Source organism: Danaus plexippus, chromosome 5, assembly GCF_018135715.1.
Source record: "Danaus plexippus chromosome 5, MEX_DaPlex, whole genome shotgun sequence".
Taxonomy (NCBI): domain Eukaryota; kingdom Metazoa; phylum Arthropoda; class Insecta; order Lepidoptera; family Nymphalidae; genus Danaus; species Danaus plexippus.
Genome location: NC_083539.1, coordinates 2324993 through 2344028, shown reverse-complemented (window position 1 = coordinate 2344028; position 19036 = coordinate 2324993). Strand labels below are relative to the sequence as shown.

The 19036-nt window shown below is 28.4% G+C and overlaps 1 protein-coding gene across 7 annotated transcripts in view; it reads left to right on the top strand.

The window, feature by feature from the left end:
* LOC116769295 (peripheral plasma membrane protein CASK) overlaps nt 1-19036 on the top strand; it is a 160559-nt gene that overhangs the window by 99048 nt on the left and 42475 nt on the right. Inside the window, exon 1 of one of the 7 annotated variants that reach the window (XM_061528017.1) lies at nt 17683-18017. The exons of the other annotated variants lie outside the window; for them this stretch is intronic. Coding sequence (XP_061384001.1) covers nt 18006-18017 — 12 coding nt within the window. The 5' untranslated portion in view covers nt 17683-18005. Of the gene's footprint in view, nt 1-17682; nt 18018-19036 lie in introns of those variants that run through there. 7 annotated transcript variants of the gene reach the window in all.

Sequence of the window (19036 nt, the reverse complement as noted above, 5' to 3'; positions counted from 1 at the left end):
AGGAAGAGTCTCATAAAGACGATAATTAATTACATTTACAGAGCGTTGAATTTCATTGTACGTTGTACCTACATTTTTATTTCTTTTAAAAACAAAGTAAAGATCTGATTAGTTTGTTGATGAACTTAGTTAATTTTATATTTGAATGTATTTGAAGTAAAATATATTACGGCAGATGTTTCACTATTTATGTTTGTGGTATTTTAACAAATGTATAATTTATGTTCACTGTATTAGGAACTCGGTTTCTGTTAGTTAACCTGAATCTTGAAGTATGGAAGTCAAACACAGTATTCATTAATGCGACTAAAATGGGTTCAAGTTTCTAAATTGCTTTTGTCTTGTAACTAATCTTGTATACTGAAGTTTCTCAAGTACAATACAACGTACGATTTTAAGCTTGACAGAGAAATGAAGTGGTTTTAGAAATTTCAGCTGTCATTATATAATAGATATTTATGTTTATATACACATTTGTTATGTATTCTTATGTAGATTCTTTTGTTTCAGGTAAACTGTTGAATGAATAAAGAACAGAAAAAATATAAACCGTACGTATGCAACTTCTGCTTATAAAAGAAAAAAAATATATAAAGAATGTGTGAGGAATTTTAAACCTACTTATAAATTTTAAAACAAAAAAATCCCTATGAAGGCTGGTCAGCGCCATCTGTAGGAATTTTCAGGAACTGACTGGGAAACTCGCAAGCGACACCTCATTAAAAAGTATGGTAACCTAAAACTAGCTTAGTGCTGCCATCTACTTTGAAGTTTAAGGTTTGGAAGAAAGTCTAAGTTTTAACTCCTCGAAAGTTGAACCTGTTGTTGTCATGTATGATTTCAGAAAATGTCAATAGATGGCGCTATACTGCAAAATGTCACTCGTATCTTAAAAGTTCCTACAGATAACCACTAGCGCTGTTTTATTTTAAAATATTTTCAATGCTTTGGTGAAAAACAATTTCATTTCTTTTTTGGACACTGTAAATATTTTATGTCCATATACCCTTTGTATATGAACCATTAATATAGGCACATGCTCGTCAAAACAATTTTACATACAAATGGCTCAATAAAGGAGACACAGGCTTAAAAAAAAGTCCCCATCAAATATATAACTTAATGGCATTGCATTTATCCCAATTCTAAACACATTAACAAAAACGAATGAAAAGTTGACTTGAGAATCAAGTAATTTGTCTATAAATATGTGTTTGCAACTTATTTCCTGGGACTAGAACAAAACATTAAGTATATCTCTTGATGAGTTGTAATTTCTAGAATTAAAATGAAATACAGATTGTTCTTTTTATAGTTTTCGGCAAGTTTTATTCTATAATAGTCTAATTTTCTTACACATGCTTATGAACATTAATTATATATAGAAAAAAATAAATAAAACGAAATCAATCCTATTTCCGTATAATATATTCTCAATAATAAATTCCGTATTCATCGGTCTCGGTCTCTGTAAGTTCGTTATAAAAAAAAACATTCGTTCCTTTTGGGGGCTTTTATTTATACTTAACTTTTATAGGCAGAGTACAATAAACTGTTTTATTTAAAATTTAATTAAATTAAATAAAACAAAAACACAATTCCGTAAGTCTAGTTTTGTGTCTTAATTACGAATGATAAATTTTTTATCACAAATCAAATAATAAACAATGCTTAAGAATACTCATTTTAAAATTAAATTATTTTGAATGAAATCTAGACTGCAAATTTAATATATATAGTTAGATGCGAATTAGCATTTCATATAAGAATGTTGTCTTATTTCCTCACCATCGCCGCCATTATCACAGGGTGTAGATTTATTGGACTATTTGTGTTCCTCTTATTCGTTTCTTGTTTTATTACATTCAGTTTTTTTTTATTGCTATAATAAAATGTGTTCATTCTAGTACTGACATGCCAAATTATTTAATAACACCTAAGATTTGTTACTGAATTTCTTTGTTTACCATAAACATTTTTACTATTTTCAAATCGTTACCTTCTTGATTCAAATAGAAAAACATTTTTTTACGATTATATTATATTTTCATATAACTAGAGTAGATATACGTAAATAAAGACCATTGACAATTTAGAAAAAAAGTAATAACGAAAAAGCTTATTGATTCTTGCCTGTGACCGCAATATACTTATAATATAATTTTCTGAATAACCCAAAACTCCTTTCTAACAATGGCTTTTCGAAAAGAAAATATAGATTTTTTTTCCATCATACTAATTGAATGTACGATCAATATTCAATGATGGCAAAGCATGACACTTCTATGAAAACGTGATTCGCTACAAGATTTAACTTAAGCCGACTAAGATTGTTCTTTTAAGAGCTTTTAGAACATGACACATTATTATTTGAAAAATATATACATTTTTTAATACCGTCTGATCTATAAATGTAATGAAAATTTCATATCTCTGATCTAATAAATTTAAAATAGTAAAACAAACAAACAAACGTGAACGAAAATTTTCAATAAGAAACAATGTTTTAAAATCATTGTTAAATAATGATTTTATGAATTGTGTAAAACTTGATTACATTTATTGTAATTCTTGATCTAAATTTATTCACAGAAAATCTTTTTGAACTGTTGATTTTGTTTATAAGACATTACTCCAACAAAACTACTATAAGTAAAAAATGTTCCCTTAAATAAAACTAGTTTATTGAAGTGAATACACGCTAAAATATTCCCTGATTTTAATACAAAAAACAAAAATGTAACAACTTCGGTTAGTTTGTAAATTAAATAAAGAAAACAAGTTTCAGATACAAACACGCACAAAAAGATGTGTGTTTCCTTCATAATCTGGAACATCGTTTGTAAATATTTCCGTTTAAAGAAATTCTTATATTCCACATGTGTATTTTGACTTCCTCATAGATGACACGTTGATTTGACCCATTATTAACCAGCCTTGACCTAAATTTGCAATGTTTTATGTAAATTCGCTGGAACAGTCGTCTTTTCGCAAGATTAATGACTGTCCATTAAACAAATGGGGAATTGCTGTTATAATTTCATACAAATGCATACTCTATCAAACCAGGAATATAATTTAAATTATTCTCTTAATCAGTACCTATTACTGAACAGGTCTACCATGGTCATAATCTGATTAATAAGTTACAAAAATTTAATTTTAACTATTACTTACGTAAATCTATAGTGAGGTAAATATTTTCATACTCTAGTTTCAAGAATTTATTGTTCTAAATCTGTGCTATCGACTAAAACGTTTACAAGTCAAAGATCTCTTATTCGGGCTTAGTACTTGCTTCAAAAGTCCTGTAGAACTCAAGTTTACGAACTGCCATTTAATGAGATTAAACAACAATTGCTCCTAATTAATTAAAGGATATTCGGAATTAAAGAGGTATACCGAATCTAAAAAAAATGTAAAAAGTTTGACGTATTGTTTCTTGTTGCATTTTAGTTTAATTGAAGTAATTCTGTCTTATTTTTTGTGAAAATAGTTATAGTCATAATTATACTAGAAAAGTGGCGTTATTTGTCAGATATTTATTTTATTCTTTAAAATAATACCCTTAAGATGTTAGTCAAGTGAATCGAATACTGGTTCCTTTATGCCTCTGAAAATTGTCAACCAAGGACCAAAAATCCTGTGTAGGTTGACATTATAATTTAATTTGGGCGAAACTTAATAATTTGTGTAAAAATCACGTTCATGTATTGGAGAAAGGGAACACTTTACGCGCCAACCACTTTAATCAATTGTTAAAGGCATATTTTCAGATAATTTAATTATAAATAAATGGAGTGATTTTAAGTAGCTATTAATTGAACTGTATTGTTTGTGTCATATAAACATATTGTATAGAATCGTTTTCGAATAAAAATCATTATTTCACTCTTTAAACGTCAGTAAAATGTAATAGATTTTCCATTTCATCCGTAAAGCCTATAAGCACGAATGTATTCATATTTTACGTTGGAATGACAATCTCATCTGTCATCATGGTTGAGAATTTACCTATTTGTGAGGAGTTAGAATAGCAATAGCTTTATTCAAGACCGTGTCAATTCTAGTTACATTTACAGTAATATTTGATTTCAATTTTATTTGTTTGTGATAATTTTTAAATCTTTTAAAAAGCACAAGGGACGTTTCAAGTTATCACTTTTATATTATCCAGTTGTGCTTATCAAAAAAATTACTGATAGGTAATCCTACCATTTATATCCATGCGATATTTATTCCAAGAATCTTTCAGTTATTTATCATCTCATTTAACGAAGTTTCTTTACTGTCACAGTACAGTAACATGTTATTAAATTCTAGGTTTCGTTTAGATCCCATTTCATATTGGTTTCATTGAGTACCGTTTTATGTGCTTTTGATAAGCTTACTATTTATATTTATAATAAAATTATATAACTGTTCCTGTCAGTCTGAGTTTAGTTCCAAATATTCATAAGGAGTATAAGTGGTCTATAGAACATGCACCTACTCGTTTAAATATGGTGTGTAAAATAAATTTCGACTTGTCGTCCTCTCGACGGCCATTTGCGTATAGATTGAATGTGGCTCGATTAACATTAAAATATTGATGAACAATTTGATACTATAAATAATTAATGTGAGGATATTTTTTGGGATCGAGTGAGAAACAGACATAAATTTAACAAAAGAATAATTTTTCATTTCGTATGGGGCAGAACCATATCATTTATGAATTAATTCACTTATACGTTTACTTGTTATAATATACAAATAAAACACATACAAATGTGTTCGTACGGTGGTATTGATTGGTACCTATTAACTAAGCTTCCAAAACCAGGTCTGTTGTTTTATATATCTTTGAACCATAATAACTAATATCACTTCGATGGAGATTTTTTGAAACAAATAACCTGTGTATAAGAATAATTTTGATAACCAAAATTCTTAAACAATGTTACATATTTGCTGACAATATCTACAACACATTAAACAGTTAATGTAAAAATGTCCTATCAGTAGATTTGATGTAACTCGTTACTTTTATATGGTTTAGAAAAACATTTCCATCTTCCTCATCAGCAAAGCAACGGATTGGAACACTTTACTTGCTCTGCGCTTTCTTCCTATTATAATATGGGAGTCTAAACGGAAAGAGTTAATAGGCTTTTACCGAAGTCCGAGAAAATATGTTCACCACCTACTTCTCAATTTCCACTTACAACATTCAGAACAGTAAAAGTCCATCCAGTTGAAATTGAAATAATAAATCAGTGTCATATATAATATATGCACTTAATAGATATTTTTATTTTGATTAACATTACTGTTTGTGTTATCGTGAATGGCATGGATATTATTTATTCAAATTAATTTTGTAGGAATCTATAATTAAGATCATATGTACTTATATTTTACGATTATAATGACAGATTTGTGTAAAAAAGGTATGGATTCGTTTGTTAACAAACACATTCTCAGGTTACAACAAATCTACGTTAACGACATCATTCTTTGTCGATACCGGACACTTTATTATTGCCGTGTTCGGATTCCCGGATTATTCATCTTGGATTTATGTCCAACATCGCCTATTTAATCCTTTACAAATGTGTGCAATTCGACAGAAATGTTGTATTCTATTCATTGGCAACCTAATTGAAGCAAGCATGTTAAACTAATATCTGTTGCTGAAGTGAAAATCATATGAAAATGTTTACTTGGAAATGAAATATATTTTTAATCGATTGAAAAATACGTATGTTTTAAATTTAAAATGTATTATCATTAAAAATAATAAACTGTTAAAGGCTTAAAAAATTTCTTGCAAGATATGACGTGAAACTTGATAAGATGCAATTTAATTTTTTTCAATTCAATGTTTTTTCAAATTCAATTCAATGGTTTCGCCGTGTGGGTGGCGAGTCCATAGCGTTGCAGGGAGAGGACCTTCAAAAGTGCCTGGGACTTGCGACCCAGGTGTAGGTTTAAGGTGCCCCTATCTAACGCTCACCTCTACCGTCCATGCTCCCCTCTACCTAACCAAATTTGTCCTCTGCGATTTTATATTGCTTCTCATACTTATCCATCATTATAGTACAATCTGAAGCCGCTTTAATGGTACAATAAGGCTTGACGTTTGATTTTGTAGCCCTAGTGCCTTCTTTCACAAAACCTATTGATCGCTGGTTTGTGGATATTTCTTTTTGCGATCTTGCTACCGTAAGACTTACCGCTTACGTATGGTTTCTAAAACCCTATCGAGACTACGCGTGTATTGACCGCTATCCAAGAATAACCTACATCACACCAGCAAATGCTTACCAGTTCCAACAGCTTCCACACAAATGTGGCAAGTTTTTTCAGTACCTTTACTCCATCTTACTAAATTACTCTGATCTGGAAGAGTAATCTGAAACGCATTGACATAAAAGTTTATCGTTCCAATATATAACATATACTTGTATTAAGACTTGTGTAAATGTTTTTTTTTATTACTTTAAACTTATACTCCCGACTTTTTGGTTGCTGCAATCTAAAGTAGTGAAATGTAGTGATCGGAAAATATTATTTTTATTTAAATTTTTTGACTTAACTAATAAAATGTTTTATTATTATCAACTCCAATTAGAAACACGAATCTTTTTACGGAAATTTCTTCCTCTCTCCATGTACAATTCAATAAATTTGACTTTTGTTCAAAAAACCCATAATAAATATATGACTCGGATCCAAAATTACAGGTTATGGCCATTACAATAAGGTTAAAATTGCGATGGCTATAAAACTTCCGACAAAATCGTTTTTCATCTCAAATAATCCCCAAAACCACCCCAACTATTAGATATTATGCTATCAAACAGAAAGGCAAGTGCATTAAACACGATTATTTCTCCAATGTGAGAGCATAATTTCTCCATTATCTTATACAAAATTATTTTCTTAATTTTGGTTTTGAATACAAAATTTATGTTAATTTTATTCTCAACTTTATCTCTACAGTTTGAATTTTACTAACAACTTTTAAAACTTGTGAGACAAACAAAGCTTAATACTTGCACATATTATTTCATTGAAATTGGCAGTTCATGAGAAATTACTTCTTAAACACGGTCAAGCATAACAAAAACAATAATATGTATAAGTTCACAAGGTGCATGCCATACATACATAGGTATTTATACTTTAATTAGGATTTTCTTTATTTTTTGAGATCAAACGTAATCTATGTGTTTTTATTATTGTACAGAAGAATGTTCTTCTAACGTCTACTAAGGTCTACTAAACTCAGCCTCGATGACTACTTACATTGATGAACATTAAACCTGAAAGGCTTATCGTGTCATCCGAAATTTGTGTTACGTTAATACCTTTATAGTGATACCGACATATTAGAATGGATATGTTGGGATTAGCGCTCACGATACACCATTAAGCTCTAACGTTGTTTTATTGTTAATTTATATCGATAAATATGTTGATAAGCATGTAATACAACCCTAAGGGTAATTGCCCTTGGAACTGATCAGTATTTCATACTATTATGTGGCTTTGAAGTATTTTGCTTATAAATAGGATTATGTTTTATTATTTGCATGAAACATGAATGATACTTCTATCATGTATGCATTTCTTCATTGTTTTAATATTGAATTTTTTAATTGCTCATTCATATAAAGCGCTCATTGTTATCTGAATTGAAACTTTTACTTCTATCTCATGATACAAAGTTAATTTTTCTTTCATATACCAAAAAGAAACCAGGAAATACTGAAATATAAATTAGAAAAAAACTATGAATTTTTTCATCGCATAACACCTACTTCAAAATACAGTTCTTTTGTCAATAAAGTTAAAATAATAGCTCAACGGTAATAAATCATGATAAACGATGAGTTTCAAAGATAACTGAAATATAATAAATTTAACTCAACACTGAGACTGCACTTAGTTATTCAACTTCAAACCAAGTTCATGCAACGAGCACCGTTTAATTACTTAAGTTTGTCATAACTGCAATTGTTTACATCATCAGTTTGGAGTCCAATTTACATGAAATAACTCTAGAATTAGATTTCTATGGAAACTTTTAATAATCATTTATATATGTACACATGTCTTATTTATTTATATATGTATCTCTGAATATTTTTTGTCAATCCATATGCTTTATTTCAATTATTTTTCTTTTTTCTCTTTTATTACCAACTTTGTTTTCAATATATTAAATAATATCCAGTAGGAAGTTACTTAAAACAATCATAATCAAACTTACTTATGTACTTACTTAAAACAATCATGACTCCAACAGTTCCAACGCTAATTTAAAAAACAAAAAAAAAAGTCCCAGCGTCGCGTCGGAGACATTTTTGTATACAACAGAAGGGATCCTAAACTTTCATTCAACATGACTACAAACGCTTCAGTTATTTGTTGAGCTCTAATATGCCAGCAATACTTATGTATGACAAAACGTTATTGCTATCCTCGTTGCCTTCAAAGAATGCAATATTGCTTCATAACAGGAATTCCTGTTTGCAATAACACTTCTGAAACTGAATCGTAGTTTTGTTGGTGTTATTTACGTTGGTTTTAATTTAATTCTTTTGTAATGGGTCAGTATTACTTTTGTGTCCACTTCCTCCTTTGATTTTAACATGTATTATAATGAAGACTGGAACAGTTGGTTATAAAAAAACAACATACATTTTGTATGATTTATTACGTATTTAATCTCACTCTTTATATTTCATATAGTAAGTACTATGTATTACTGCTTTATTTAAAGAAACACGATATTCTAGTTATCAATCACATCTAAATTTCGTGAAATATTTAAAATTGTAACAAAATTTGTTACATTATTAAAACAAAATTTAATTCTGTATTGTTCACTTTTTAGTTTTACTTTTAGCTTAATATTATTTTAGATTCATTTAGAATATTTTTACTAAGACAACAAATTTTAGTTCAATCTATTAATATCAAAAATGAACTGAGTATATTAAATTTTTAATTTCACATTTTATTTTTCAAGGGTTTTCAAAAACGACTTCGAATAGAAAAATGCAATTAGTATCATATCATACCAAGTATTCTATCTACGATATATTATAACATCTAATCAATCCGATGTGTCAGTCACTCTTACCTTTGAGATTACCTAAATTGTTGATGTCGCTGCGGGTATTCTGCAAAATCTACTGTTTCAGAACACTTTATTTCTCTGTAAGCTCACTTACAAACCACTCGGATGAAAAATTTGCGTAGTTGATGTAATAGTTAGGTTATTTCATTTATAACGATAAATCGTTTTATTGAAATAAATTCTATAGCTCTACTTATTAGGTAAGGAAGGTCAATGATTATAATACAATATTTTTTAAATATAAAACTTCTAACATTATAAAGTTTATTCTGATTGTCAAAGTATTGTTCATTCAATTAACTAACAATTTACTTGTTGGAGCTTTTACCCAATAATGAATTTGTTCGAGTGCTTTCGTAAGTTATAGTAACCTAAACTAGTTTCATCTTAGTACAGTACAAGTATGTTCCTCAAATGAAAGCCTAAAAGTAAATAGATCCTGGGGATACCAAGTGCCTATTAATTTAATTTCATCCGATACTTTATAACAGTTAGCAGGATTCAACTTAATTAAATGGCACAAAGGTTGAGTTTGTTATAATAAAGACACCATTTTATGATAGCTTTTTTATAAGTATATTTTTCTGATGATGTGTATTTTATTACGGAGCTGCCTAACTTTATTTTTTTAACAATGTATAAAAAAAAACTGACACGTATGAATATAATTAAGGTGAATAAACAACCTCTGAAAAGTATTAAACTTTTACACTCAGCCTACATAAATAAAATAAAAAAATAAAAAGGTAAATAACCTCAAATAATTTTTATTGTCAATTTAAATCATCGTTTCTTTTGTTAAATATTACGTAAGAAAACATAATAGATGGTAACTCCGTTTCTATGTGCCTGTTAAATATATGAATAATTAATTAGTCGACTCGAGTCAGGACACGATGTCTTAATTTGTAAAGAAACTGGTACACGATATTCTGAATGCTATAAATTATAATCCTTGTCGTCTAGATCAATGTTTATTTCTATGTGTCCTATTTATTTTATTCTTGTAAATATATTTTAACACCACCCAAACTAAAAAAAAATAGTATTTAAAAAATATAGTCCCAAATTCTGTGTAGACATTACAAACGAAGCTTTAGAAATAATTACCTCGATATGTAAACATGACCTGATTTTATAAAATGGAATAAAAATTGCGATCTTCCGAGGAATGAATATCAAAGAAATCAACACAATATAGGTGATTACATTGACACACTTGTTATGAAGTGTAAAATTTCATACCTAGCCGGGTTAAAGAAAACTGAAAGTGTATAAAATGTAGGATCGATGGATGTTTTTACTCCTAACGACTCGAGTTCCTCCAATCTTGACTTGACACAAGTGAACTTGATCACGTTCGTCATCTTGATAATTTCATTCATGTTTCGATCAATATCTACCACTTGAAGTCACCTTGCGAAAGCATCTTACAAGATGACCTCAAGTGAAGAATTAATGAATTGAACCTTGAGTTTGAAACCGTTGAAAATATCACAAAGATATTCTGTTTTTGAACATTATTTTTTTTTTAATTGGGAACATTAAATATGCTTTTAAAGATTATTTTTAAATTATAACGTTAGAATAAAGTTTAAAAATACTGATTCCTTCAATTTTCTTCAAATTCCTTTTACTTCTCAGACTTTTTTTTTTCAATTTTATTATTCATAGCCGTTCGTCACAAGATTCGTTATCATTCCTTTATTGTTTCACTTGATAATATTTATCTTACGTCTTGCAATTGGTATATTAATTTTACAATTATTCATAAGATGAAGACGTGTTCTTTAATTGCTTCGTTTGATTAAAATTTTCTTGTGAAAATATACCTTTTGAATGAGATGAGATAACCTTACTTTTCGATAAAACATTTACATAAATAATACTTTAATTTTGTCGGCGACAAAATCTTTGAATATAAACCTAATTCTAGAATTTCCAAAAGGTCACTAGAATTTTTTAATGGAAGTTATAAGACTGTCCTGGGAAATCATGAATTCAAAAATTCAATCTAAACTTTCCGTACTCTCTTAATTGTTTTATACTTCGTTAATTTAAAAAAATAAATAAATATTCGAAAAACTAAACCACTTTCAATTCATATAGTGCTGTTTGTTTCAAAGAAAGCCTTTTTTATAACGAAAATATGTACATATTCCAATGATACACTATTTCTCACTGTTCCGTTTTCCAAATCAATAAAAAATAACACCGGTGTAGACAATATACATTTATCACAATAAACATCAAGTTATTTATAAATTTGAAATAGTGTTCAAAAATGATAATCAAGCAAAAGTAATGAACAGTATAGTATTAGTGTCATTTCTTCTGCATTGCTTAGTACCAAAGGAAGTCAGATAAAAGTAGCCTTTTATTCCGCATGGTACATCGTTATTGAATACGGAAGCTGTCTCCTTTAAACATGGAGTAATATCTCAGGACATAGTAGTCTTTGTACGGTTGGTAATTTCACGGTGCAGTTTTCAGTTGGTCGCACTGAGTACAGATTTGATGAGCTTCTTTTTGCCTTTGTTACTTTTCTATTGCCCGTATGTTGGGGCATGGAGGTAACGTTTTCAAAAAAATATGTTAGAGATTGAAAATTTCGTCATTTATTTTTTCTTGTAGTATATTACAATTTTAACAAAGAGTTTATATTATTTGACAGATTAAATGAGACTCGATGAGCTGTAATAAAATCTTATGAGAACCTGTATTGACGAAATCATTAAATAATAATTATTATTTATCTCATTTTATTAAAAAAATATGATAATTTAAATCTTATATCATGTATCAATATCGAAGATATCCTTTTTTTTAAACTCCCTGATCGGTATTTGAATTGAAATTGTAATTTAGGCCTGTAATAATAAATGAGCTGTAAAGCAATCCAGGCACTGGGGCAAGACCCGAAGTAAAAACTAGTCTCCTAGACATAAAAATCCAAAGCATTTTTGTACTTATTCTTCACACACATTTTAATACTGAAGTATTGAAAGCTTCCACCGATTTCTTTCAGATTTTATTGCTTTCTATAAGTCAAACTTAATATAAGTTAAAGGTTACAAGTTTTTAATGCTAAGTTTGTATATTTTGTGCGACTCTACAATAAAAGAGTTAGTGGGTAGTTTGACACGTAGTTTGTAAGAGTTTAACGATATTGAATCGAGAAGATTTTTTGACTTAAAATACAAAACTTATGTTAAGGAAAATCTATTTTTTTATATAAAATTTTACCACAAAAACTAGAGTGGTTTGAAATATTATCATAATAGAGACGTGGACATTCACTGAAATCAAATTATGTTCGATGCGCCAACAATGCTGGAAGGGAACAAGCGTACTTAACATCGACTCGTATTATGACTGTACTATTGAACGCGCTCCATAAAATGTCTTGTTGATATCCGTGACTTTGTCTGCGTTTTAAATTTGTTTCTTATCTTCCTTAAATTAAATAAATATATGGTTCTATTTACATTAACAAACACGTGATAATAAACTAGGTTTTGTAAGAACCGTTCCATATACATAAGTCTCCTCGGAGTCAGTTAATATGGAAGTAATATTTCTATCAATTTATTTAATTTAGTAATAAATGTAAGGCGATCCCATTGTTTCTATGACAGTCAATGCTTGTTTTATACTGCCTTCAATCATGGTTTTAATCTATGTGTCACAGGTCGCGACCCAGTATCCCCACACCTACATCGCTCATTCGTATTCACCTTTGTTTAGAATTCTCATCTAGCAATAATAGAAACAAAATGTTGCTCTTAATTATATTTATTAATCGCATAAATGAATAAAATTTTATATTATTTATGTATTATTTTTAGTAGTTGCCGTTTTAAAGTTTGTGATGGATTTGAAATTAATATTTTTTATACATATAATCAAAGCCTTGACGTACTCGAAATATGAGAGTTATAAGAATCTGTAAAGCGGAATTTTATAAAATATTCAGCTGATTTTAAATGGACTATAAAATAGCGAATATAAAGCTCTTGATCTCAATTTAAAATGTAGCTGTTTGCAACTCGAATACTTAACTTTATCAAGCTGTTAGCGATTGTAAATGAAGTCGCATTTTTTTCAATTCGACAATTTTAAACTTGAAGATAAATTTACTTATGGAAATGTAATATATGTTCGCAAATGAAATCGTAGAATTATAAAGTCTTAAGCGCATAGCGGAAAAACAACTTAAATTAAATATTAACATGGATCCCATATAAAAATATTGCATTCATCATAATTTTGACACCTGTAACTTTTATATATGTGAAATCTTTATTTAAATATTAAATAACGCAGTCGAAGACGCGGGTTTATATAGTGTTAGATGTTTTAACCGTACTTTATCACTTTTTAATTCGAACATCGATAGAAGTGTTCCTATAAAATAATGAAATATCTTTCTTTAGATTAAAACTTGTTACAAAACCTGTTTTCTTTGTGGTTTAATTACTCGAAACTTATTCCAGGTTCTTTAAAAACAAGCTAAGTATCTACAGTTTTCTCCTCAGAAATTGTGTATTATATTAAATAATTTCTTTATAAAATATGTATTTTGCTTTCAAAAATACTCGCCATTTAATTGTAATCGCAAATGTTTAGACACATTCGTACATTCATGTTGTTTTCTATAGTTCAACTGAAAATATTAATAAAAACCTTCACCTAGTAACAATCAGACATCACGTTGACACAGGCGTCAACTTTTAAAAGTGTCATCCTGTAGTCTAAATCTAATCCAGGGAATACAAAATTAGCATTCTAGTAACCTGCTTTAAATAAGGACAAATAGTAACTATTACCTGATATCGACAGTGAAATTATTTCAAAAAGGACTAACGCTTGCTCAATATATATTCTACTAAGTAAAAAGTTTTATATATGACACTTATAAATTTTGTTAAAATTAATAGTGCTGTCTATATATTTTCCTTTATTTAATACTAAACACTGTTTTCAAGAGACTATGTTATATGATATCAAGTGATATATAATCTTTCTTCTCTACGCTCACGAGGATATTAGGACCACAATTTAAACTTACCTCAAACAGTTACCGCTGAGTAACTGGAAAAGTTATTTTCTTTTAAATAACTCATACATTTAAATTTAAAATAAACTTCCATGAACTCTTTTTAATAAATGTATAATATAAATATATTTCAGCCTTCTCTTAAAAATATACATATATATATTATAAAATGGTATTGATGGTTAAAGACTAAAATAATATTTATTTGAGTATTGTAATGTTCATCAACAAGTGATAATTAAAGCAGGTAAAAATATTATACTACATTATCTGAATTAAGCAACAATCCATTTTAACTGTCGTAGAAAATGACATACAATGCTCACCTGTAGATCTTCCACCAGCAAAGTTGTCAATCTATTGAATAATGTTAATTTAGAAGGGTGTCAGGATTCAGGCTTTCCGATATCCTCATTCAGACAACGGAATGCAGATGTAAAGGTAACTTGAGAACAATCTCCTTTGTTTGTGTCTATGATATAAAATATGGACTGTATTTAATTTATAACGAGTTGTACATTTTAGACTAACGGAATAGTTATACCAAGTTTAGAAAATTACGATGCTAGTGACGTAATCTATGTTCTATTTTGAACGGTTGGAGAGGATCTATATGTAACAAATGTCATGAAGATTTTATATTGGGATTATAGCCCAGGCGTCACCCCTTGATGTGGGCAGCTTACAGCTTAAGCAATAACATTTTGTTGACAGCTACGTGGGCTTAACTGCTTAATGTGTGTAACGAACGATGGAAAGCCCCGGACGTAAATTAGAAACCAGAAGGAAGACAAATCACCTTTTAACTGGATTCTTTTAACTAATTTAGGTGAGATTTTGATCAACGTCTTTTTGCTACTTGAAATTTATTATTTTAATTGAAGTTAAAACCAATTTCTGTTTTTTAAATTAATTTAAACTAATATATGATCGAATTATTCTAAATAAAAGGCGGTGTTTGGGTAGAATATTGATGTTTGACTATTTTTTATTATAAATTATTGTTATTTTGAATGTCAACTTATTAATTTACAAATATTTCTAATATTATTTTTATTGTATAAATGTGAAAGTTCGTTGCTGTTTCTCACAAAAACTACTAAACTATTCGTGATAAAAGTTTCTAGTGATGAAGCTAAGAAAACAGAGTATCATAATATAGTATATACAGAAAATATTTGGAGGTTATAAATTATTCAAAATCTCCTTTTACTTTAAAAATGAACGGTGCACGAATGCAGTATTTTGTACAAAGTCAAGTGTAAGAAGCTAAAGATGGAGCTTCGTGGTCGTGACCATATATTTTTTATTTAATTCCAAAAGTCCACGCAGATGAAGTCTATAAACTAATAGTAGTATAAAAATCAAAATAGATTTTCATATTCCTTGTATTGTCAAACATTTTTCAATTCTTCAAAATCAGTATACTTTAAGCTGATATATGATTTAATTAAGTAGGATATTGGGGCATGTTTTAATTAAGAATTCAATAGAATTTTCGATGGGATCTCAGAGTATATATCAAATATACAACAAAGGGATTTAGTTTTCCTTAAACCTTTGTGTCTAATATCTTTGTTCCATTTACTTTTATTGACTATTTTACAATAATCCACTTAGATCTGCTGGCCGTCATTCGGATTGAGATGTAATTTTCGTTACTTCAATGAATTAAAAATAAAAAAATAGATCCAACAGAAACACTTAATGCGAAAATATTATAATAGTTTTAATGTGATCTGTGTGACTAGTTGTGTCACTCAAACAAAAATTATTAACGGATCTGACGCAAAATGCATACTCACTGTGGACATTTTGGAAAAATCATTATTATTTCCTTCTTTAAATATAAACCATCCGAAGGAAAGGAAATATACGAAGATGTCAAGCTATAGGTCACTTTCATTACTGTATAAATGCCTGAAATTAAGATACCACTTAATAATGTTTACAAGCTTAAAATATACATTATGGAATGAGAGAAAATTTTTAATAATCACCACATAACGTCTGTGCAACAATTGAAATTCCTGTCAAAAATTTTTACTCTCAAAAACATATACTATATACGTTTTTAAATTGATTATATAAAATATCTGACTTAATCATGTAATAATATTTTATCAGATGTTAAATGTAGTGTTAAATATTTTTTATGACTGAAATACATTTTATTGTAGGATAATTCAACTCGACTCATTATAAATGTTGTCCGAGAGCAATTTGTCCTAGATATTTATTATATCTGCATTTAACGGGTTTAGGTTTCGTAGGACAAGATCTCTCATACCAAAGTATTATTTTCGTAGCAATTTCTTAACAGTAATTATAGAAGAATTTCGTTTAGTTTAAATAATGTAACGCGGTCAATTAATAATAGTATTTGTAAATGTGTTAAATTACTGCTATATTTGACTATGTTGTTTATTGGAATATAAAGTATATGAAATAAAAAGAGTGCTGATTAAATAAAACGACACTTTTTGTATTTGTAATTTGTTTTTTAAATATTTGAAAATGTGAAAAAAAAAATTCGGATAGTTACTATGTTTTTTTTATTTTATTTTATTTTATTTCGACATGTTCCCGACGCTTCGGTTTCTTTTTAGCAACAGTGGTCACGGGAAGACGAGATGAAAGTAGATCTTAAAACAAAATAATCAAAACTTGAAGAGTTCCAAATACTTTTTACCAACTAAATTTAATACGAAAATCCTATTTCGTTTTGGCGACTTATTTGATTTGATTTTCTCGAGATAAAACTTCAACCGGTTGTCATAGAAAATTTCACACGTGTCACAAAAGGACAAAAAATGGATGGGAAAATATAAAGACGATCGATTATGAAAGGCTTAACGCTTCCAAAACCTAACTGTAACTAAACGCAAAGGCTGCAATAAAAATACTCTTTTTTGTTTCATGCGCTGTAGCGTTATATACGTTTAAAAAAAATAAACGCTCTAACTATAGATTCAATAAAATAAATCTTCCAAATCCAAAAACAAATGGCTATAACTTTTGTCACTTTTTAAAAAATCGTTTTATATTTTTAGTTAAATTTTTCGCCGGTCGCTTCACATTAGGTGTCCGATGATATGAGATTTTGTATTAAACTGTATAAAATCTGTTTCATTAATAATTATTAAACTGATATTACTGAGTTACAAAGATAGGAGTAACAAAATATAGGATCATCTCTTTATAAAAATGTTATTATGAAATGTCTTTCGAAGGTACTTTATCGCAGCGAGCTCTTGTACCTTACTTCAGACGTAGATTAATATCTTAAGTCTCTGAGTAGTTAAGATTAATTTCAAACAGATTTAAAAAGTCGTAATGACTATTGATGAATAATAAAACATCATATGATACTTTGATGAAGCTTTTTTAGTTGCACAGTTTATGCCATTCAATTGAATTTGTCATAAATACTGAAAAATCTTCCGATATAAACAGAAAGTTTAAGAGTTCAGTTCAGTTGCCACTGAGCGGTCCTAGCGGACGGTCGTATCGCTCTGTGTTGTCCTATACACATATGACTTCGCATACTTGTATATTTATAAAAAAAAAAAATAATAATTTGATTAAATAGACATCAAAACTTATGTTTACAAAGTACTGATTAAGAAGTTATTATTTATTCCCTATATTTTTGATTTCCTAGTTTTTTAATTCACATAGTTTAATAAAAAAAAAAATGTGTATTGATTGCTAAGAATGTGTGTTGAGAACCTTTTGAAATTTTGTAATAGGTTTTAAGGAAGTTAAAGAAATGTTTCAAACGGACACCAAATTCAATCTAAGCTGAAAAAAATGCTCTGCTATGTAAGTTATTCTTATATTATAAAATCTGTATTTTAAAATATGAGACCTTTTTTAAAGCGATATAATAAATCCTTGTTTCATTAGTTGTTATAATGATCCACTTGACCTTTACCTCAGATCCGAAATATATTGATTTATCGTTACATTATCACGCGAATGGAACACAATTCTCTTTTGGATCTAAATTCTAATTAGCCGTAAATCTTCTTTGATGTTACCATTAAAATGATCCACTGGAATGTTATGCGTAAAATACTAACAAACATTTGTTATTTTATTTGGCACCATTTTGACATTACAGAACTTTTTCTGCAGGATCTTTGACAGCTTTATTATAACTTAAATGAAACGCGAGTTAATTAGATGTGATGATTATATTTTTGAATATTTATTCAAAGAATAATATGTTTCTATTTAAGTTTCTAGTAAATTATAATGTTTTTGAACTAAATTTTATTTTTGATTATAGAAAAAAATAACAAGGCTTAGCACTTTTGTCACAATGGAATTTCTGTTTTTCTGGTTAACAAGTAACTGGAAGTAATAATTAAAAATATTGTTCATAGAATATTTAAAACAAAATTAATCTACAATATTATTATAATTTCAAATTATTCTGGCGTCCTCAGTCAAGTTTTCTTCTACGCTAAGTTGAATATAAATTAAAAATCAATAAAAGTAACAATTAATACTTACAAAAACATACAAAATAATTCTTAGCATTGAGCTGCTATAATAGTTATGGCATTCAGAAATGAGTTTACCAAGATCCGTCTGTGTTTACTCTAAGGCTATTTTTCCCGCAAATGTTGTTCGTAAAATGATATTGATATTGCCTTCTTAAAGTACTATTTTTGATTCGTGTTACACCCTCAACTGTTTTCGTTCGATATTTGTATCGTAAAAATATTCAAAAATATTATACGAATAAGCCTATGGAACGTGAATTTCATTTTACAAACAAAAGATAGAATTTTTAGTGATAATAAAGAAATAACGAATAATGGCAATGAATTATG